The sequence below is a fragment of the Leptonychotes weddellii genome, chromosome 9 (genome assembly GCF_054177405.1).
Source record: "Leptonychotes weddellii isolate Sample4059 chromosome 9, ASM5417740v2, whole genome shotgun sequence".
Lineage (NCBI taxonomy): Eukaryota > Metazoa > Chordata > Mammalia > Carnivora > Phocidae > Leptonychotes > Leptonychotes weddellii.
In genome coordinates this window covers 65079127-65102024 of record NC_138377.1, presented here as the reverse complement: position 1 = coordinate 65102024, position 22898 = coordinate 65079127, and the positions used below count along the sequence as shown (strand labels likewise).

Below are 22898 nucleotides of genomic sequence, written 5' to 3'. Positions count from 1 at the left end.
CGTAGCCCAAAGGGTAAAAAGAGAACTCTAAGGTATCCCAGGAGCAGCACCTGCACAAGCAGCAGCCACTCCACACTGAGGGAACAAAGGGAAGAAGGCGGGGTTTCTAGAAGCTGGAAGCTTAGAGAAGTCCCCCTCAGAACTGAAATTCAGGTATCTGAGGAGGGAGCATCCGACAACTGGTGCCCATGTCTCAGCAGGGGGAGAAGATTGGTTCTGCAAGTGTTGGGGAAAAATGGAAAGCTGGATTCCACATCCTGCCAGGAGGACTGCTGGGATGAAGAAGCCCTGCTGGGACGCTGTTCCCAGGAAATGCAATTAGAGAGGAAGCCCACGTGGCTCAAACTAGAAGGAGCCAGTCGTTTCCCCCTCCTCCAGCCTTCCAGTCTCCCCCTAGTGCCCTTTGTTGGCAGAGTTGAGCAGGGAGCCAGCTGGTGAAGCAGAAACGGAGTTTGGTAGGTTGCCCGCCCCAGCCTCGCAAAGCAGTCGGGTTTGGAGCGAAGAGACAATTACTTGAGAAGTGACACAGCTTCTGAGCTATACTAGCTAGGGTCCAGCCAGGAAACAGAAACCACTGGAAGTACGTCAGAGGAATTGTACCACAAGGAATTGGTTGGTACATGGGCAGTAGAAGGGCTATGAAGTCAAACAGGGGCCAACAGCCGAGCAATCCAGAAACTGACAACAGGCAGCTGCTATCCTGCCCTAGGCTGGAGGGACAATGAGAGCTGGGGGCGGTACTAGACCCCAGAATCGAAGGGCATCCCTAGGGCATTAGGCTCACGGCAAGGTCTGCACGGAGGGAGCCAGCATTATGGAGAGAAAGGCTGTCTGGCCAAGGAGATACAGTTGCTAGAAATAATGCAGGAAGCAGAGAAAGGAGGAGGAAATACACTAGATTCTCTGTCCTTTCTTTCTACACTCCTTTTCAGCCAATGACTTCCATTGCAGACCTATCCAGAAGCCAGAGGGCAAAGAAACGCAGTGCCATGTGATACAAGACAAAAAGGTTAAGAACAGAGAAGGATCGGGCGTCTGGGTGGCTCAGTCGTTAAGCGTCTGCCTTCGGCTCAGGTCATGATCTCATGGTCCTGGGATCGAGCCCCGCATTTGGCTCCCTGCTCAGCAGGGAGCCTTCTTCTCCCTCTCCCTCTGCTCCTCCCTACCCCCACCCCCAGTCATGCTCGCTCGCGCTCTCTCTCTCTCAAATAAATAAATAAAATCTTAAAAAAAAAACAGGCAAGGATCTGAAAGCAACCAGGCAAATGACCAGCACACTAATATAACCAATTATGTCAGTGGCACCACCGTTTTCCTGACTTCTCTGCTCAGTATCCCCAGTATTCAAGTCCCACATCCAGTGTTTGACCCAACCTGATCTACGGTGTTTTTCCCTTGAAATGTCTCTAATACCTGTCTCTTTCCATCACATTGGCTCAGCTTAATTCAGGCCTTCCTCACTGCAGATATGATTATTGCAATAATCTCCTCCTAACTGGTCTTGAACCTCCAGTTTCTTTCCAGTACTGTCTATGTCTATTCCAGGGGTCAGCAGACGTTGGCCAATGGGCCATATCTGTTTTTGTACATAAAGTTTTACTGGAACATTGCCATGCTCATTTGTTTACTGCTTTCACACAGCAATGACAAAGCTCAGTGCTTGTGAAGGAGACCATATGGCCCACAAAGACTAAAAAATATTTACTCTCCAGCCCTTTATACATTAAGTTTGCTGACCCTTGGAATGGAATGGTCTGCTCCATTCTGTTACTAATCTTCCTAAACTACTCTTCCTTGTGTCATTTTCCCACCTTCAAATTATTCTTCATGTCTACACAATAAAACCCAAAGCCCACAGCTTATCAAGATTCAACATGTTCCCAAAACTGGTGCCATATCAAATTAATGTCTAAATCAATGATTTAGTGAGATAGTGAATATAATGTAGCATAACACCCAGCACATAATAAAGTATCATTGTGCTTATTTAACCTACTTTTCCAGTTATCTACCACATCCACTCTACTCATATTCATCCCATTTTTTCTTTTTCTTTTTTTCTTTTTCTAAAGTTTATTTATTTACTTTAGTAATCTCTACACCCAACATGGGGCTCAAACTCACAACCCTGAGATCAAGAGTTGCATGTTCTTCCAACTGAGCCAGCCAGGCGTCCCCCATTTTTTGTTTCTGAGCTCACCAATAATATAGTAGTTATTTTTTAAATAATGCTGTAAGCTGAATTGTGTCCCCCCAAAATTTGTATGTTGAAATTCTAACCCCCCCACCCCGCCAGGACCTCAGACTGTAACTACATTTGAAGATAAGGTCTTTAAAGAGGTGATTCAGTTAAAATAAGGTATTTTAGGTGGGCCCTAATTTAATATGATCAGTGTCCTTATAAGAATTACAGGGTTAGGGGTGCCTGGGTGGCTCAATCTGTTGAGTGTCCAACTCTTGGTTTCAGCTCAGGTCATGATCTCATGGGTCACGGGATGGAGCTCCATGTCATACGGCTCCATGCTCAGCCAGGAGTCGGCTTGAAGATTCTCTCCCTCTGCTCCTCCCCCCACTCAATGTGTGCACGCTCTCCATCTCTCTCTTTCTCTCCCTAAAATAAATAAATCTGGGGCACCTGGGTAGCTCAGTCGGTTAAGCATCTGCCTTCGCCTCAGGTCAGAGCAGGGAGCCTGCTTCTCCCTCTCCCTCTGCCGCTCCCCCAGTTTGTGCTCTCTCTCTCTGTCAAACAAATAAGTAAAATCTTTTAAAATAAAATAAAATAAATCTTTTAAAAAGGAAAAAAAAAAAGAATTACAAGGTTAAACTCAATTGCAGACCAGTGTTCACAGTGTCCTCCACATACCATACTCATTGCTACGTCTGTGCTGTAGTCTTGCTCCGTCTTCCTCGAAGCACCAACCAAAATCTCATCCACTCTCCTCTTTCATGAATTTCCCCTGACTGTTGTGTCCATGTTAATTTTGCCCTCACAGTTAGTCTGTATTTTGTTACCAAAAACTTCACTGTAAACTCATTTTTAAAGTACTTTAATCATGTCATGCATCTGTATTTTGTCCGTATCTAAACTATGAATTTCTCTGAGGTTTTTTCTGTATCCTAGAGTGTTTATTGCTGAAAAATGAACAAAAGAAAAATTACGGAAGACCAATATTTATGTATAAATATGTATCTTCTTTAAAGGAAGACTAGGGCGCCCGGGTGGCTCAGTCGTTAAGCTTCTGCCTTCGGCTCAGGTCATGATCCCAGGGTCTTGGGATGGAGCCCCTCATCAGGCTCCCTGCTCTGCGGGAAGCCTGCTTCTCCCTCTCCCACTCCCCCTGCTTGTGTTCCCTGTGTCTCTCTTTGTCAAATAAATAAATAAAATCTTTAAAAAAAAATAAAGGAAGACTAAATAGGACTACTGATATGATACTCTACCTAAAGTGGTTTTTCATTCATTACAGAGTGGTTTTATTGCCTAGAACAGTGCCAAGTATATAACAGGCACTTGACACTTTGTTGAATGAATGAATGGTCTTTTACATGGTAAATTGCTATAATGGCAGGAATTATTTAGTTATAGCTAGTGCCAATTTTTAAGTTAATGAATTCCTAGAGATGACTCTTTTAAAAGATTTCCTGATTAAGCATAAGCAGCATTCTGCATAGGGAGAGCTCATCCATGTATAATTAAAAGTGACAGAAAATTACATATAGGTGTTTGATATAGAGACATGATATAATAAACAGTGAAGTGCAGACTTGAAGTCTCTCCAGTGTATTTTTGCAAAAGACAATATTGTTTTGCTTTATTGTCCATTCTGCCTGAAATGCCATATCACTATCTTTATTTTTCTTTCTCTGTTTCTATCAACTAAGGCCAAGATTAAAAATGGTTTCCTCCATGAACCCATCCCTGGTATTCTCTTACTTAGAAATAATATCACTCTCTCTTCAGAGCTGCCAAAGCACTTTATGTGTATCTCTCAAAGACACCAAATATCTCAAAGATACCAAAGAAGCAATATCCATTCTGGGTGAAAAAGTAAAATAATTATCCAGAGAATTAATTTTTTTTAAATTTTTTACATGAGATTTATGGATAACTGAGGCAAATACACGATTTTGACAGAGCAATGACTTCTATAAACTTTTTTCATTTATAAATCAAATGTATTGATGTATAACACAAAAAATGTGCCCATTTAAGTGACTCGTTTGCTGAGTTTTTGATAAATGTTATTCATCTATATAATCGCCAACACAATCGAGATGTACAATATTTCTATCATCACAAAATGTTCCCTCTGGCCTCTCTGCTGTCAGTTCTACCCTCACCCTTACACCCACAGCTCTAGGCAATCACTGATCTGCTTTCTGTCACATTAGATTCATTTACAGTTCTAGAACTTCAGATAATGAAACTGAATTATGTATTCTCTTGTGTCTGGCTTCTTTCGGTCAGCATAGTGTTTCTGAGATTCACCCATGTTGTTGTGGGTATCAGTAGTCCATTCCTATTTATTGCTGAGTAGCATTCCATTGTATTAATATCCTGGAATTTATCTATTCACACACATGAATATTTGTTTCCAGTTTGGTATTGTTATGAATAAAACTGCGTGAATACTCCTGTACAAGTTTTTTTGTGAACATATATTTTCATTTCTCTTGAAAAAATAGCTAGAAGTGGTATTGCTTGGTCATTTAGTAAGTGTACATTTAATTTTATAGGAATCTGCGAAGTGATTATACCATTTTGCATTCCTACCAGCAATTTATGAAAGTTTTACTTGGTTCACATACCCAATGCAATACCTGGTATATTAATTTCAGCAATTCTAGTAGGTATGTAGTAGTATATCATAACATTGTGGTTTTATTTTGCATTTCCTTGATGACTAATGATTTTGAGTGTCTCTTCATGTGATTTTGGCTATCTTTTTTTTTTTTTTTTTTTAAGTAGGCTCCATGCCCAGCGTGGAGCCCAGCTCAGGGCTTGAACTCACAACCCTGAGATCAAGACCTGAACTGAGATCAAGAGTTGGACACTCACTCGACTGAGCCACCCAGGTGCCCTGATTTTTGGCTATTCTTTCTAGTATCTTCTTTTGTGAAATGTCTGTTCAAAGCATTCGCCCATTTTCATTGGGTTGCTTTGTTTTTAATCAGTAAATTATAAAAAGAGTCGCTTACATGTCCTAGATACAAATCCTTTGTTGGATATATATAGTGATTATTTTTCCAGTCTATGCTTGCCTTTTAGTTTTTCTTTTTTCTTTTTTTTTTTAAAGATTTTATTTATTTATTTGAGAGAGAGAGAATGAGAGAGAGCACATGAGAGGGGGGAGGGTCAGAGGGAGAAGCAGACTCCCTGCTGAGCAGGGAGCCCGATGCGGGACTCCATCCAGGGACTCCAGGATCATGACCTGAGCCGAAGGCAGTCGCTTAACCAACTGAGCCACCCAGGCGCCCACCTTTTAATTTTTCTAATAATGCCTTTCAAAGGGCAAGCATTTTAAATTTTGATGAAGTCCTATTTATCAAAATTTTCTTTCATGACTAATGTTTTTGTGTCCTGTCTAGGAAATCTCTGCCTACTCTAAGATTTTCTTTTGTGCTTTCTTCTAGAAAAATTATAGTTTTAACTTTTAAGCCTAGGACTGTGAGCCATTTTAAGCTAATTTTTATATATAGTATAAGCTAAGAGTTGAGGATCAAATTTTTTCTATAGGGATATCCAGTTATTCCAACACCATTTGTTGAAAAGAATTTCCTTTTCCCTTTGAATTGCCTTAGCAGTTTTATTTTATTAATTTTTTTTAAGATTTTATTTATTTATTTGACAGAGAGAGACACAGTGAGAGAGGAAACACAAGCAGGGGGAGTGGGAGAGGGAGAAGCAGGCTTCCCACCAAGCAGGTAGCCTGATCCCAGGACCCCGGGATCATGACCTGAGCCGAAGGCAGACATTTAATGACTGAGCTACCCAGGTGCCCCTGGCCTTGGCAATTTTATTGAAATATGTTGATCATGTATGTTAGGATTTTTTTCTGGACACTATTCTGTTCCTTTGATCTAAATGTCTATTTTTATGCCAGTACCACACTGTCTTGATTGTTGTTTTTTTTTATTGTTGTTTTATAGTAAGTCCTGAAATCTGGTACTGTAAGTTGTCCAACTTTGTTCTATTTTGAAAAGTGTTTTGTCTATTCTAGGTCTTTTATATATTTCATATAAATATTTCATATAAATTATTTGTCAATTTCTACAAAAATGCCAGGATTTTTATTGACATTGCTGTAAATCACTTTGAGAAGAATCAACCTCTAAACAATATTGAGTCTTAAAATCCATCAACATGGTATCTCTCTCCATTTGATTAGACCTTTAAATTTTCTCTCAATAATGTTTTGTAGCTGTCACTATACAAGTCACACACATATTTTGGATTTGTTTGTTTACACTCATATTTTGTTAGATGTTCTTATAAATGGCATTTTTTATTTTCCAATTGTTCATTGTTAGTGTATAGAAATGCAATTGATTTTTGCATAAGACCTTGTATCCAGCAACCTTGCCTAATTTACATGTTAGTTCTGGTAGAATTTTTTTTTTTAAGATTTTACTTATTCATTTGAGAGAGACTGTGTGTGCCTGGGCAAGCAGGGGGAGGGGCAGAGGAGGAGGGAGAGGGAGAGAATCTCAGTCAGACTCTGAGCTGAGCCCAGAGCACGACTCAGGGGCTTGATCTCATGACCCTGAGATGATGACCTGAGCTGAAACCAAGAATTTGGATGCTTAACTGACTGAGCCACCCTAACACCCCTAGAATTTTTTTATATATTCCTCAAAATCTTCTTTTTCCAGCTTTATTGAGATATAATTGACATACAAAATTGTATAAGTGTACAATGTAATAATTTAATATACATATATATTGCAAAACAATTACCACAGTAAGGTTAGTTAGCAGTCATCACCTTGCATAGTTACAATTTGTGTGTGTTGAGAACTTTTTTTCCAGCTTTATTGAGGTATAATTGACATACAGCACTGTATAAGTTTAAGGTGTACAGCATAATGACTTGACTTACATATATTATAAAATAATTACCACAATAGATTTAGTTAACATCCATCATCTCATATACAAAAAGAGAGAAAATGGTTTTTATCTTGTGATAACTCCTAAGATTTACTCTTTTAACAACTTCCAAACATACCATTCCAAATATGCATATTAGCTATAGTCATTATGTTGTACATTACATCCCCAGTACTTATTTATGCCTGGAAGTCTGTACCTTTGGACCACCTTCATCCAATTCTGCACCTCCCCACCCCCCGCCTCTGGTAACCACAAATCTGATCTCCTTTTCTATGAGTTTTTTTTAAATTCCACATAAAAGTGAGATCATACAGTATATGTCTTTCTCTGTGTGACTTATTTCACTTAGCATAATGCCTTCAAGGTCCATCCATGTTGTCACAAATGGCAGGATGTCCCTCTTTTTTGCAACTGAATAAGTTTCCATTCTATATTTATACCACAATTTCTTTATCCATTCATCTTTCCACAGATATTTGGATTGTTTCCATGTCTTGGCTATTATACATAATGCTACTGTGAACATGAAGGTGCAGATATCTCTTTGATGTATTGTTTTTGTTTCCTTCAGATATATTCCCAGACATGGGATTTCTGGATCATATGGTAGTTCTATTTTTAATTTTTTGAGAAACTTCCATACTGTTTTCCATAGTGGCTATACAAGGCTCTACAGCGATGGTTCATTTGGGGCCACCAAAGTAACAGTTTGGGTTTTTTTCCCCCAAGTGTCCTGTAGTTGTATATTTGTCATCACCTCTGTGTTAATTTTTTAAACTTTAAAATCTTATTTACAATAATATCCAACATATGTGATTGACAGGTGATAACCCCTATTATTACTAAATCTGGATTGAATTGTTTGCCTATCTTTACCATTTCTGGCAGGTACATTTGATGTAGGAAAGATGTTAGGATTCAAAGCTGACAGCTAAGAAAAAATTCTTGAGCTGTCTTTGGTGTAAAGAGGTGGTTTTATCAAAGAACAGGGACAGGGCACTGTGAGCAGAAAGAGCTGCACTGGGGTCATGAGAAGCGGCCCATTATATACTTTCAAATTGGGAGGGGGTTAGGGATACCGTATTTCTCTAAGGAATTTTGGAAGCAAGGTTTCCAGGACCTTGAGGGGGGCTAGCTATTGTTGGGATGAGGTCATTTATTACTGTCTAATAAAATCTTAGTCATGAGATCCTTCAGATGTAAATCAGTGGGTCATATGCTTAGGGGATGACTGCCAATGTATATTTTGGGGATAGAGATAAAAAGAAGTTTCCAAAGGAATTTTTATACATTAAAGGATCCTGGGGCGTTGAGATAATGTTAAGCTAAGATTGCCTTTTGCCCTTAGCAAAGTATTAACATTGAGGCTGAGTTCCTAGAGGAAGGTCACTCTGCCTGTTTCAAGGACTTGTCAGTGGGCTGTAAGTCATAAGGAAATTCAGTTTTTCTGCTGCCTTTATTTCCCATATCACATTCCTAATCATCCCCAAATAAAAGGGACTGAAATAATTTCAGGCTATTGTATCTTTCCAAACTATAGGTTATTCAAAAAGCACTCGGGGGGGGGGGGGTACTCTAATTTGAGAGACTTTGTAGGAGTTCAAATATAACCAATTCCCACCTTTCTGAACGGAAATCTTTTTTTTCTTTGGGAGAGAATTTCACCTCATAGATCTTTAGGAATGCTTTCAGCTTCAAGAAACAAACACCAAAGCAACAGAGGCCTGGAGTGTGGATAGTAAAGACCTTTAATTATCTTACACAACAAAGTCTAGATACAGGTGGTACCAAGCCTAGTGCACCACCTGAAGGACATCAGCAAGTATTCAGGGTTTTTATCTTTCCGTACCACCATCTTCAACATGTTAGCTTTAGATTTGTCCCCTCGTGGTCACAAGATGATCCTCACACAACCCCATTTAAGGAAAGGAAAGGTGAAAGGTGGGGGTCCCCTCTTAAAACTGTGTCCTTTTATCTGGGTGGAAAATATTTCCTACAAGCTGCCTTTCCTCAATTTCTGTCAGACGCCGGACTACCCTCACATTTCACTTAATCTGTAATTACAATATTATCTAGCAGTAAGAATCGAGTATCACCGGACAAGAAAAAGCCACGCCAAGCACAGCCAAGACTGTCCGGAACTTGTATTTTAAATCAACAAATCAGAGGAGAATCACGGATTTACAGAATGGAGGGAAAAAAATCCCCAGGTTTTTGCAGTCACTGCGGGAGGGCCCCTCAGGCAGCTCTTCAATCCCATTTCAATCTCCTGAACACCCTGCGCGATCTTGTTAATAAGGCCCTTAGCGTCTTCTTACCCACTTCAAATATGGCCGCTAAGCTCCAGTCTCCTTTACCACCTGATCGTGGCAACAGCTCTGGCTTCATGCCCATTTCCAAAAGGGCCTCTTCCCGCGAGGCTGAAGTTCTGAGTGCGCAGGCGCGAGCGCAAGTCCTCCTCCGGCAAAATGGCGATGAGCTTGATGTGCGGACGCCGGGAGCTTCTGCGCTTGTTACGGCCACAGCGTCAGGTAAGGATCCCCCAGGGCTGAGCGCCAGGATGCGGCCCTGTCCCCGTGGCCCGAGCCAAAAACAGCTCGTGCCAGGAACAGCCTGAGCAGACGCTGACCTCACCGGGACCTGCCTCTCTTGACCTCGGCTCGCATGAGTACACGGAAGGGTTATTTCCCCGACCTTGCGGGCTCAGTGGCCGCGTATTGTTGTCTGTTCGTGGGTCTCGTCGTCACCCATGCCACAGAAACTTCAGCCTCGACCTCTGTGCTCCGGGGTGGGTCTACGGTAACCGAGAGCCTGGCCGCACCAATTGCATGCCTTCGGGCCAGCCATCTGCGCGCGGAGTAGTGGTGCCTTCACCCGTGGTAACGGGCTGGCAGCTTCGTGGCGAATGAGCCTGATGGGCGACATCTGTTCCTGAAAAAGGGCTCCATCCTTCTTTTGCTCTCTCAGTTCCATAGCGTCGCAGGGCCCTCTCATTGGCCGCGGAAACCGCTGACCTCAGGGCTCCTCTTTCCAACCGGCCGGTGCGGCGAGCGCCCGCACTATGTCCTCCTCGCGGGCCCTGGTCCCCGGGGCCTCAGTACCTCCGTGATCTTGTTCGCAGAAGCCCAGGTAAGAGGCGATTCGTCCCTGCGACGTTAGGGGTAGCGTTTGTTGGTTGATTTCTTTTTATTTTGTTTTAACTACAAGGAGGGGAAATGTGGCACAGAGTTCTTGGCCACACTCCATGCAGCTCCCCAAAATAGTAGCATCTTAACTTGGGATAGATTTTCAAATCAGTGGGAAAATGAGAGTACAGCAGGAGAAATTTATGTTATATACAAGGCATTGTTTGCCATAATGGTGGCAAGCCGCTGATGGTGTAGGAGATGTGATTCCAGGTGTGCATGTGTATTAGAAAAGTTATAACTTGCATATCACTGACTTCGTGGGTATTAATATTTCTGATGGTGAGACCAAGTAAATATTTTGGTCTTAAAAACTGACTTGTTTTAAATAAAAATTACGACAGTTTCAGTATCTGCAAAATCGTGCCAGTGATACTCAAATGACTGAAGTTTGGAAAACACTGATAGAAGAAATAACTTCGTAATAGGAAGGGAGGTCATGAAATCTTACTCTAACTTGTCTTCCTGCCTAGAGGAAAAAAATAAAATGTCCTTGTTAAGCCTTGAATTCTCTGTACACTGTAGACTAATCTGGGAGAACAAAAAGTAGAAAGCCCATAGAACAACCTGATACTAGTTATTATCTTGGGCCTGTGATTTCTGTATGTCCCCCCTACTGAGTATTACACATGACTTCCTTTTGCACAGGTTCAGGCCCCTCCTGTCATTCCTGCAACTCCCTCACCCACAGCAGTACCCGAGGTGGCTTCTGGAGAGACCGCAGATGTAATCCAAGCTGCTGCAGGACAGAGCTTCGCTGAACTGGGGCTGGGGTCATACACCCCAGTGGGACTGATTCAGAACTTACTGGAATTTATGCATGTTAACCTAGGCCTACCTTGGTGGGGGGCCATTGCTGCATGTAAGGGAAACACATCATGGTCAAGCGTAGAAATGGGAACTTCGGGGGTAGAACTTTAAAGACAGCAGTTCTGTAAGTGGATGGAGGAAATACAGCTGACCCTTGAATGACCTGGGGGTTAGGGGCACTAACCCCACCCAACATTGAAATTCCATGTATAACTTTTGACTCCTCAAAAACTTAACTACTAATAGCCTACTCTTAGAAGCCTTGCTGGTAAACAGTCAATTAGTACATGTTTTGTATGTTACATGTATTCTATATTCTTAAAGTAAGGAAGAAAAATACATGTACAGTACTTTAAAAAAAAAAAAAAAAAAACCCATATGAGCGGGCCCACGCAGTTCAAACCCCTTTTGTTCAAGGGTCAACTGTAGTTGCAGAAGTTTAGGGGGTCAGAAAAGCGGATGATTCAGATGAGGGATAGAGGCTCTTGATCCTTAGATACACTATATTTATCTTTATTAAAGGGCATTATAAAACCACTGGATCACCTGGGATTCAACAAGTGTAGATATTTAATGTGAGCATGGGGTTAGAGTAAGGAGATCTTGTTAACAGTGATGAAGCTGCCCTGGTTTAGGAGAATAGAAGGTCAGGCCAGGCGCTTAAATCCACCCCCCACCCCCCAAATTGGAATGTGCCCACATTGTTCCTCTTGTAGGCTAAGACTATACTTTAAATTCTGTTCTTCCTACCCTTGCTCCAGTGATCATCCTTTTCCCTAGGTCTTCAGCTTCTCTCTTTTTACTGCCCTGTTCTGAAAATACAAACATGTTCAAATATACCATGGATTTCTTGAGGAAAAGTCCCTTCTTTTCATCCTTCGTTCTTTCTCCTTTCATAGCTGTTATTTAAAAGACTGTTCTGCATGCAGTGGACTTCTTTCTTTCCACTCTTTGACACTCAGCAGTCTGACCTTTTTAACAATCTGACTTACTAATACCACCTCATTTTGTCAGTGACATCATTATTAAACCCATTATTCTTTTCATACTTGACCTTTCTGTGTTAGGCACATTTTTCCAGTTTATTTTATTGAAGTGTAGTTTATATACAATATTATATTAGTGATAGTGATTCAACATATATATATTGAACATATATGTATATTATGAAGTGATCACCATGTCACCATATAAAGTTGTTACAATATATTAACTATATTCCCTATGCTGTACATTGCATCCCTGGGTCATCTTTAGTTGTAACTGGAAGTTTGTACTTTTTGTTGTTGTTGTTTTAAGTTTATTTAAGCAATCCCTGGGGTGCCTGGCTGGTGTTCAGTTTGATGAAGTATGCAGCTCTTGATCTCAGGGTCATAATCCTGACCCACACATGTTCCACTGACTGAGCCAGCCTAGCACCCCTGGAAGTTTTTACCTTTTAATTTCCTCCTATTTTGCCCATCTTCTCCAGTCCCCTCCCCTCTGGCAACCAGATTGTTCTCTGTATCTGTGAGTCTGTTTTGTTTTCTAGATTCCACATGTAAGTGAAATAATACGGTGTTTGTCTTCCTCTGTCTTATTTCACATAGCCTAATATCCTATAGGTCCATCCATGTCACTGATGGTAAGAGCTCATTCTTTTTTATGGCTGCGTAATATTCTGTTGTGTGTTTATACACCACACCTTCCTTATCCATTGATCTGTCAACAGACATTTAGGTTGCCTCCATATCATCACTATTGCAAATGCTGCAGTGAACTTAGCAGTGCATATATATTTTTGTTTGGGGGTTTGGGTGTTTTTTTAAGATTTTCCTTCCAGACTCCCCACTGAGCATGGAGCTAGACACAGGGCTGTACTATTTTGCATTCTGACCAGTGGTGCCCCAGGGTTCTCTCTTCTCCACATGCTTATCAACACTTGTTATTTCTTGTCTTTTGATTCTAGCTATTCTGACAGGTGTTGAGGTGGTAACTCATTTTGGTTTTGACTTGCATTTCCCTGATAGTGATATTTAGCACCTTTTCATGTGTCTGTTGGCCATCCACATGTGTTTGGAGAAGTGTCTGTTCGGGTCCTCTGCCTCTTTTTTAATTGTACTATTTTTTTAACCCCTTATTGATATCATTTGCAAATATCTTCTCCCATTCAGTATGTTGCCTTTTTTGTTGTTGATGGTTTCCTCCACTGTGCAAAAGCTTTTTGTTTTGGTAGTTTCAATAGTTTATTTTGCTTTTGTTTCTCTTGCCTGGGGAGACATATCCAGGAATATATTGCTAAGGCTGATGTCCAAAAGTTTATTACCTATATTCTAGGAGTTTTATGGTTTCAGGTCTCACATTGAAGTCTTTAATCCAGTTTGGTTTATTTTTGTATATGGTGTAAGAAAGTGATGTAGTTTCATTCTTTTGCATGTGGCTGTCCATTTTTTTTTTTTAACGACACCATTTATTAAAGAGACTCTTTTCTCCATTGTATATTCTTGCCATCCTTGTCAAAGATTAATTGACTATATAAGTGTGGGTTTATTTCTGGACTCTGTTCCGTTGGCTTATGTGTCTATTTTTGTGCCAGTACATTACTATTTTATAGCTTTGTAATATATCTTGAGATCTGGGATTGTGATACCTTCAGTTTTGTTCTTAAGATTGTTTTGGCTATGACTGCCTTCGGCTCAGGTCATGATCCTGGAGTCCCAGGATCGAGTCCTGCATCGGGCTCCCTGCTCGGCAGGGAGTCTGCTTCTCCCTCTGACCCTCCTCCCTCTCATGCTCTCTGTCTCTCATTCTCTCTGTCTCAAATAAATAAATAAAATCTTTAAAAAAAAAAAAAAAAGATTGTTTTGGCTATGCAAAGTCTTGTGTGGTTCCATACACCTTTTAGGATTATTTGTTCCAGTTCTATGAAAAGTGGCATTGGTATTTTGATAGGGATTGCATTGAATGTGTAGATTGCTTTGGGTAGAAAGGACATTATAACAGTATTCTTCCAGTCTATTAGCATGGTGTGTCTTTCATTTGTGTTGTCTTCAATTTCTTTTATCAGTGTTTTTTACAGTTTTCAGAATATAAGTCTTTCACTTGCTTAGTTAAGTTTACCCCTAGATATTTTATTCTTTTTGGTGCAATCGTAAATGGAGTTGTTTCTTAATTTGTCTTTCTGCTACTTCAAAATTAGTGTATAGAAACACAAGAGATTTCTGTATATTAATTTTGTATCATGCTTTACTCCATTTATTACTTGTAATTTTTTTAGTGGAGTCCTTAGGGCTTTCTATGTACATTATCATGTCATTTGCAAATAGTGGCAGTTTTACTTCTTCTTTACCAACTTGGATGCCTTTTATTACTTTTTCTTTGTTGTGGTTAGGACTTCCCAGGGCTGTGTGAATGAAAGTGGTAGGAATGGACAGACTTGGCTTCTTACTGATCTTAAAACAACTGTTCTCAGTGTTTAATTGGGTATGATGTTAACTGTGGGTTTTTCCTTTTTTTTTTTTTTTTTTTTTTTAAGATTCTACTTATTTGACAGCATGCACGCACAAGCAGCTGAGCAGGGAGCCTGACACCGAGCTTGATCCTAGGACCCTAGGATCACGACCTGAGCCGAAGGCAGATGCTTAACAGACTGAGCCACCTAGGCACCCCTTAACTGTGGGTTTTTCATCTGTGACCTTTCTTATGGTGAGGTATATTCTCTCTAAGCCCAATTTGTTGAGAGATTTTATCTTGAACAGATGTAGAATTTTGTCAAGTGCTTTTTCTGCATCTGTTGAGATGATCATACAATTTTTCTTTCATTTTCTTTAATGTGGTAAATCACATTGATTTCATGAATATTAAACCATCCTTGCATTCCCGGAATAAATTTCACTTGTTCAGGGTGAATCATCCTTTAAATGTATTGTTGAATATGGTTTGGTAATATTTTGTTGAGGTTTTTTGCATCTATTATGTTCATCACAGATTTTGGCCTGTATAGTTTTCTCTTTTTTTAGTGTCCTTGTCTGGTTTTGGTATCTGGGTAATGCTGGCCTTGTAGAGTAAGTTTGGAAGCTTTTCTTCCTCATCTGTCTTATGGAGTGGTTTGAGAGGATAAGTATTAAGTCCTCTATAATGTTTGGTAGAATTCACCTGTGAAGCTCTGGTCTTGGGAGTTTTGTTTGATGGAAGTTTGATTGCCCATTCAATTTCATTACTACTAATTGGTCTGTTCAGATTTTCTATTTCTTCCAGGTTCAGTTTTGGAAGAGAGTATATTTCTAGGAACTTATACATTTCTTCTAGGTTGTCCCATTTGTTGGCATATAATTATTTATGGTAGTGTCTTGCAATCCTTTGTGTTTCTGTGGTGTTGGTTGTTAATTCTTTCAGTTCTGATTTTATTTGGGCCCTCTTTTTTTCTTGATGAGTCTGGCTAAAGCCTTAGCAATTTTGTTTATCTTTTTTAAAAAACCATCTCTAGTTTTGTTGATCTTCTCCATTGCTTTTTTAGTCTGTTTCATTTATTTCTGCTCTAATATTCATTATTTCCTTCCTTCTACTAACTTTGGGCTTTGTTCTTATTCTATTTCATTTCGCTGTAAGGTTAGATTATTTGAGATTTTTCGTGTTTCCTAAGGTAGGCCTATACTCCCATAAGCTGCCCTCTTTGAACTGCTTTTGCTGCATCCCATAGGTTTTGAACTATTGTGTTTCCATCTTCATTTATCTTGTTTTTTTATTTCTTTGATTTCTTCCTTGACCCATTGGATGTTTAGTAGCATGTTGTTTAGCCTCCACATATTTGGTTTTTCCATTTTTCCCTCTTGTAATTGAGTTTTAATTTCATCCCATTGTGATTGGAAAAGATGCTTGATATGATTTCAGTCTTCAATTTGTTAAGACTTGGTTTGGGGCCTAACGTGATATTGCCTAGAGAATGTTGCATGTGCGCTAGAAAAGAATGTGTATTCTGCCATTTGGGGGTTTTGGTTTTTTTGTTTTTTGTTTTTAAGTTTATTATTTATTTTTAGTAATCTCTACACCCAGTGTGGGGCTCAAACTCACTACCCCAAGATCAAGAGTCTCATGCTCTTCTGACTGAGCCAGCCAGTCACCCATGTATTCTGCCTTTTGGGGATGGAATGCTTTGTATATATCTATTAAGTCCATCTGGTCTTGTGTTTTTGTGGGTGTTTTTTTGTTTGTTTGTTTTTTAAGATTTTATTTATTTGAGAGAGAGAACACAAGCAGGGGGAGGGGCAGAGGGAGAAGCAGGCTCAACATGGGGCTCAATCCCAGGACCCTGGGATCATGACCTGAGCCAAACATAGACGCTTAACTGACTGAGCCACCCAGGCACCCCAGTCCATCTGGTCTTATGTGTTGTTTAAAGCAACAATTTCCTTACTGATTTTCTGTCTGGACAATCTATCCATTGATGTTAATGGGGTGTTAAAGTCTCCTACCTTTATTGTATAACTATCGATTTCTTGCTTTTTGTCTGTTAACATTTCCATTATGTATTTAGCTGCCCTTGTGTTGGGTGCATAGATATTTACAAGTGTTATATTCTCTTTTTGGATTGATACTTTTATTCATTATATAATGCCCTTTTTTGTCTCTTGTTACTATTTTGTCTGATACAAGTATTGCCACCCCAGCTTTCTTTTCATTTCCATGCAGTATCTTTTTTTAAGATTTTATTTATTTATTCATGAGAGACAGAGAGGCAGAGGCAGAGGAGAAGCAGGGTCCCCGCTGAGCAGGGAGCCCAATGCAGGACTCGATCCCAGGAGTCTGGGATCATGACCTGAGCCGAAAGCAGGCACTTAACCGACTGAGCCATCCAGGCATCCCTATGCAATATCTTTTTCCATCACTTTCAGTCTGTTTATGTCTCACATGTGAGTCTCTTGTAGGCAGCATATAGATGGGTCTTTTTTTTTTTTTTAATCAGCCACCCTATATCTCGATTAGAACATGTAGTTCATTTACACTTAATTACTGATAGATATATTTTTCTTACCATTTTCTTAAGTAATCTCTACACCCAATATGGGGCGTGAACTCAGGACCCTCAGATCAAGAATCACATGCTCTACTGACTGAGCCAGCCAGGCACCCCTACTTCTTACCATTGTATTGATTTCTGGTTGTTCTTGTAGTTCTTCTCTGTCCCTGTCCTCTCTTGTTCTCGTAATTTGGGGACTTTCCTTAGTGTTATGTTTATATTCCTTTCTCTTTATTTTTGCATGTCTATTATAGGTATTTGATTTATAGTTACCATAAAGTTAATATTTAACACTGTATGTATATAAATCTATTTTAAGTTGATGGTTGCTTTAAGTTCAAGTGGAATCTAAAAGTACTAGTCCCGGGGCGCCTGGGTGGCTCAGATGGTTAAGCCTCTGCCTTCGGCTCAGGTCATGATCCCGGGGTCCTGGGATCGAGCCCCGCATCGGGCTCCCCGCTCCGCGGGAAGCCTGCTTCTCCCCCTCCTTCCTGCTCGAGCTCTCTCTCACTATCTCTGTCTCTCTCAAATAAATAAATAAAATATTTTTTAAAAAAAAATAAATAAAAGTACTAGTCCCCCCCCTTCCCACTTTTTGTTTTTTTTCCCCCCAAGGTTTAAAACTTTTATTTAGAAAGCCTGTGAAATAATTGTATAATAATTTGAGTGGGTAGGTTATACAAAAAAATAAATCCCCACATTGGTTTTGACATTGTATCTTAGAATTTAATATTTTGTGTATCCCTTGACTAATTATTGTTGGTCTAGATGATTTTACTATTGTCTTGTAACCTTCATACTAGCTCTGTAGGTAATTATCCACTACCTTTATTATATATTTACCAGTGAGATTTTTTTTAAATAATTTTCTTATTTCTAATTATGGCCTTTTCTGTTTTAAGAAGTCCCTTTAACATTTCTTATAAGGCTGGTCTGTTGTTGATGAACTCTTTAGCTTTTGCATATCTGGAAAACTCCTTATCTCTCCTTTAGTCTGAGTGATAACCTTGCCAGGTGCATTTTGAATATTTGTGCCACTCTTCTGGCCTTTAAAGTTTTTGCTGAAAAATCAGCTCATTGTCTTATGTGGGGGTTCCTTGTATGTAACTAGTTTTTTTTTTTTTCTTGCTGCTTTTAAGATTTTTTAACTGTTGTTGGCATTTTGATTAACTAGTCTTAGTGTGAGTCTCTTTAGGCTCAATTTTTTGGGATTCTCTGTGCTTTCTGGACTTAAATGTCTGTTTCCTTTGCCAGGTTAGAGAATTTCTCAGCTGACAGGTTTTCTGTCCCTTTCTCTTTCTTCTCCTGGGATCCCTATAATGCCAATGTTAGTTATACTTGATGTTGTCCCAAAAGTTCCTTAAACTATCCTTAGTATTTTCCTTTTTGCTGTTCCAGTTGGGTGATTTCCACTACCTTGTCTTCCAGATCGCTGATTCGTTCTGCATCACCTAATGTGCTATTGAATCTCTCCAGTGGACTTTTTATTTCAGTTACTGTATTGTTCAGCTCTGATTGGTTTTTTGTGGGTTTTTTTTTATATATATACTTTCTGTTGAAGTTCTCGTTGTGTTCATTCTTTGAGTTCGGTGAGTATGTTTATGGCCATTACTTTGACCTTTTTACCTGGTAGATTGCTCATCTCTTTTGTTTAGTTCTTTTTCTGAGGTTTTGTATTATTCTTTCATTTAGAACATACTCTTTCTTCATTTTGCCTAACCCTATGTTTCTTTGTATTAGTTAGATCAGTTCTGTCTCCTGGCCTTGAAGGGGAGTAGCTTTTTGCGGGTGTCCTGTGAGGTCCAGTAGTGCAAACTCCTAGTCACCTGAGCCAGGTGCCCTAGGGGTTCTTTGTGTGGGTTGCATGCACCCTCTTCTTGTGGCTGGGTCACTGTTGGTGTAGACTCAGTGGTTTGCAGGGCTGTCCCCTGACACAGCCGTCTGCAAGACTCAGCCACAGCTTCTTCACGTATACTGGTAAGCAGGGCTGCCCATCATCCTGTCTGAGAGGTCCAGCCACTACTGTTGTTGGGTGGGTAAGTGGGGGGGGTTGGCCTCAGCACAGCTGGCTACAAAGCCCAGCTGTGACAGCTCCATTCCACTGGTGGGAAGGGCAGGCCTACTGTGTGGCAGACTGTGAGGTCCAGCTGCTGCAGGTGCTCTCGTATATGCAGGGCAGAGGCTGCTTGGTGGGGGTGGCTCTGGTGCAGGCTGAGGCCACCTGGGTGTGGCAGGGGCAGGGAGCCCCTTAGGAAGGGCTCTTGGCCTGTGGGTCGGTTGGGCTGGGCAAGCTGGTGCTAGCACAGTAGATGGAGAAGGTCAGAAATGGTGCCTGCCAGCTCGTCCATCCCCAGAGAATGTTCCGACAGATCCCTGCCCTGCCAGCACATGCCCTAAAATCAGTCCATGCATCTCCTTCATGTGTAGCCCAGGCATTTTTCAAACTGCTGCCTCTGTGCTGGAACTTCAGCAAGTGAGATTGTGCATAAACCTTGCTGGTTTTCAAAACCAGAGGTTGTAGGGGCTGGTCTTCCTAGTGTAGGGCTGGGAACCCAATATGGGGCTTGGACCCCTTGTTTCACAGGGAGAGTCTTTATGGTTGTGATATCCCTCCTACTCGTGGGTCCTGACTAGACCTTGTCTCTGCCTCCTACCCAACTCAAAATGGCTTTTTCTTTATATCCTTAGGTGTGTAAGATCTGTTTTGCAAAGTTCTTTACACAGCGATAGTTCTATATGTAGTTGTAGATTTTGGTATATCCTTGAGAGGATGTAAGCCCAGGATCTTTCCTACTCCTCCATTTTGATCCCCTTGGGCCTAGGGTCCTGTATTAGACATTTTAGACCTTGAAATCTCTCCCTTGGCTTTTGTGATCATCTTTCCTGATTTTCTTGTCTTTCTGACCACATCTTTCCATTGCCATTGCCCAGTTCTCAGTCCACTCCTTCAGGGCTAGTATTCTCGGTTTCATCCTTAGCTTCCTTCTCTTCCCACCCCATATCAGCCATTATAATGTTGATAAAGCCTAAGCCCATATGCCCCCCCACCCCCCCGCACCACCACCCTCTCTTCTCAGCCCAGACCCTCTTGCTTGTCACTGATTAGTTTATCAGTATTTTTGGAATGATCAGGAAATAGGAAGTATAAGAAATGGGGAGGAGCTAAAGGAGTAAGCCACTAGATTACTTCCTACCCTAGGGATTTCTAGGATAGGGGCCTTCAGACTTCATTCCTGAAGTTCCCAGAGTTGTGTATGGTGCCTCTGAGAAAAGCAAAGGCCAGAGCTTGAACAGTTTTGTAGCCAGACTACTCTCTCTCTCAGAGCAGCTCGGTTTTATCTCTTATGTATATTGGGGCTACACTTAAGAGTTGACGGTAGGGAGATTCCATTGATAATAGAAAAGTTCAGATACCACTGATCTAGAAAAGTATCTTCTCTCACCTTTTGTTCGAGGAAATAAACGGTATCCCTGGCCATTTGCTTACAGAAGTTAATGTTAGACTTTTGTGAGGTCAAAGCAGAGAACTGAGCCTTGACGGATCAAGTCACCCCTGCCCTTTGTTTTGGGTTCCTTCAGCAGGCATCACAGTGTTGAAAAGACTATAATTAAAAAAGACCCTTTCAGCGAGGACCGAAAAACCTTCAACCTTCCAACAGCAGAACTGCTTTGATTTCACTCCAGTCCTAGTTTGTGTTTTCCAGGTACTGTCCTTGCCCGCTGCCTGGTGTTTCCTCTCATCGTGAAGGGCCAGCGAGAAGCAGCCAAGATCCACAACCACTTGCCAGAGATCCAGAAGTTTTCCACTCGAATCAGAGAGGCCAAGTTGGCAGGAGACGATGCTGAGTGTGAGTCAGCTGCAGAATGCGCATAGGAGAGGACCATGTTTGCACTTTCCTGACATTCTGCTGAGGGTTGCTAGAAGTGGGCAAGTTCTAAAGATCCACCTACTTCTTGGGCCTAATGTTTCCAGTGACTGGCCAGGGTCAGGTAGAAATCTTATGGGCCAGGTGGTAAGGATGGTCACCTCCATCGATGTAATTATTAGCCCAACCATTAACTTCCCCTCATTCACAGTTTACAAGGCCTCCTCGGAAATGACATTTTACCAGAAAAAGCATGATGTTAAACTCTTTAGACCTCTTATTCTACCTCTGACTCAGGTAAGCAAAAACATTTTCCTTCTTATTTTATCCTACCCCAGTCAGATAAACTCCTGTGTTTCCCATGCCCTAGACCCCCGAAAAGTGGGGTGGTGGTAAGGTTTTTAATGATGGAGTAATGAAAATGTCCCCTTTGCTAAAAGGTCCTGACACTGTTTATCCTGTGTAATAGGCCCCGATCTTCATCTCCTTCTTCATTGCCTTGAGAGAAATGGCCAACCTTCCTGTGCCCAGCCTGCAGACAGGTGGCCTCCTGTGGTTCCAGGATCTCACACTATCTGACCCCACCTACATATTACCACTGGTGGTCACTGCTACAATGTGGGGTGTCCTTGAGGTAAGCCCAGGTTGGCTAAGTGCCAGGCCTGCAAAGTGGGGAGTAGAGACCAAGTAGAATTGATGGGTTGAAATCTGAGCCAGATTCTCTAGAAATGACGTGCAATTGCTTTTTTTTTTTTGGCAGTTAGGTGCGGAGACTGGCGTGCAAAGTTCTGATCTTCAGTGGATGAGAAATGTGATCAGAGTGATGCCCCTAGCGGTGTTGCCCATAACTATCCATTTCCCCACGGTAGGTAATGGCTTAGGAGCTGGCTCCAAGCCTTTCCATCTAGCCTAGCCATCTCCCATCAAGCTGACAGCAGAGGACAGCTCCTGAGTACTGTGTCTTTCTTCTCCTTCAGGCGGTGTTCATGTACTGGCTCTCCTCCAATATGTTTTCCCTGGTCCAGGTGGCTGGCCTCCGGATTCCAGCCGTACGGACTATACTGAAAATCCCCCAGCGTGTCGTGCATGACTCCAATAAATTACTTCCACGGGAAGGTTTTGTAAAAAGCTTCAAAAGAGGTAAGGGTCTGTCCTCAGTGAAACGGGACTGCGGGGGAAGTAGTCTAAAAATGGGCCTAGGACCCACTGTCTTCCTCCTCTTTACACAGGATGGAAGAATGCTGAACTGGCGCATCAGCTCAAAGAGCGTGAACGACGCATGCAGAATCACTTAGAACTAGCTGCCAGGGGTAAATAACCCTTGCAGGCTAAATTCCGTGATTTGTTTCTTCCTTTCCTTCGTTCATTGAAATTTGTTTTCTCTTGCCCTAGGTCCCTTACGACAGACCTTTACCCACAACCCATTGCTACAGCATGGAAAGAATCAGCCTAACAGCAGCAGTGCCAAGCCAAAGCAGCCCTGGCGTGACACGCTGGGCTGAATTCCATTCCTGTTCAGACTGGTAGGAGCTCTCTCTTCAAAGACTCGGCGTCAGAACGGATTTGACACGGAGTCCTTGCCCCAGCTCTAGAAACCGTGGGGTGTCAAGATCTTCCTTTTAAAAGTGGATTCCATTACAGACCCTCACACCTAAGTGTAAAAGAGCCAAGTGATCTTGCCAGCCACAGAATCAGTAAACCTCTAAACTACATGCTGCTTCCGGATACTTATTAAACAAGGAAACGGATGGTGTGCTTCAGAAAACTGAAGACTAGATCAGTTGGGGATTGCTCCTGCCTGTGCTCTTAGGAAGTGCCTCAGTAGTGTAACCTGGCATTACGAGCTTAAACTCCCACCCCATACATGGGTTTATCTCAGGATGCTATAAAATAATTTTGCTAAGCAGCTTAGGTGTGTTCTCTTGTATAGA

General features: G+C 41.4%; 1 protein-coding gene and 1 long non-coding RNA gene across 2 annotated transcripts; both read left to right on the top strand.

Moving 5' to 3' along the window:
* The first annotated feature begins 9525 nt into the window (after positions 1-9525).
* On the top strand, positions 9526-22679 carry OXA1L (OXA1L mitochondrial inner membrane insertase). Its single transcript, XM_081830777.1, has 10 exons — positions 9526-9642; positions 10079-10240; positions 10945-11158; positions 20806-20949; positions 21179-21264; positions 21437-21601; positions 21728-21832; positions 21945-22107; positions 22197-22277; positions 22360-22679. The coding sequence occupies exons 1-10, from the start codon at positions 9580-9582 to the stop codon at positions 22467-22469; spliced, it is 1293 nt and encodes a 430-aa protein (XP_081686903.1). The 5' UTR covers positions 9526-9579; the 3' UTR covers positions 22470-22679.
* On the top strand, positions 11165-18155 carry LOC145723471 (uncharacterized). The gene is made up of 2 exons (XR_014148556.1): positions 11165-13757; positions 13944-18155. It is a non-coding gene; the product is annotated as an uncharacterized LOC145723471 (long non-coding RNA).
* Positions 22680-22898: the final 219 nt, after the last annotated feature.

What these genes read in the sequence shown, in the direction of transcription:
- OXA1L (XM_081830777.1), top strand. Translation starts at nt 9,580, where the DNA reads ATGGCGATGAGCTTGATGTGCGGACGCCGGGAGCTTCTGCGCTTGTTA. An exon ending in TCTTGTTCGCAGAAGCCCAG is followed by an intron (nt 10,241 to 10,944) that starts GTAAGAGGCGAT and finishes CCTTTTGCACAG; the next exon opens with GTTCAGGCCCCTCCTGTCAT. An exon ending in TAACTATCCATTTCCCCACG is followed by an intron (nt 21,833 to 21,944) that starts GTAGGTAATGGC and finishes CTTCTCCTTCAG; the next exon opens with GCGGTGTTCATGTACTGGCT.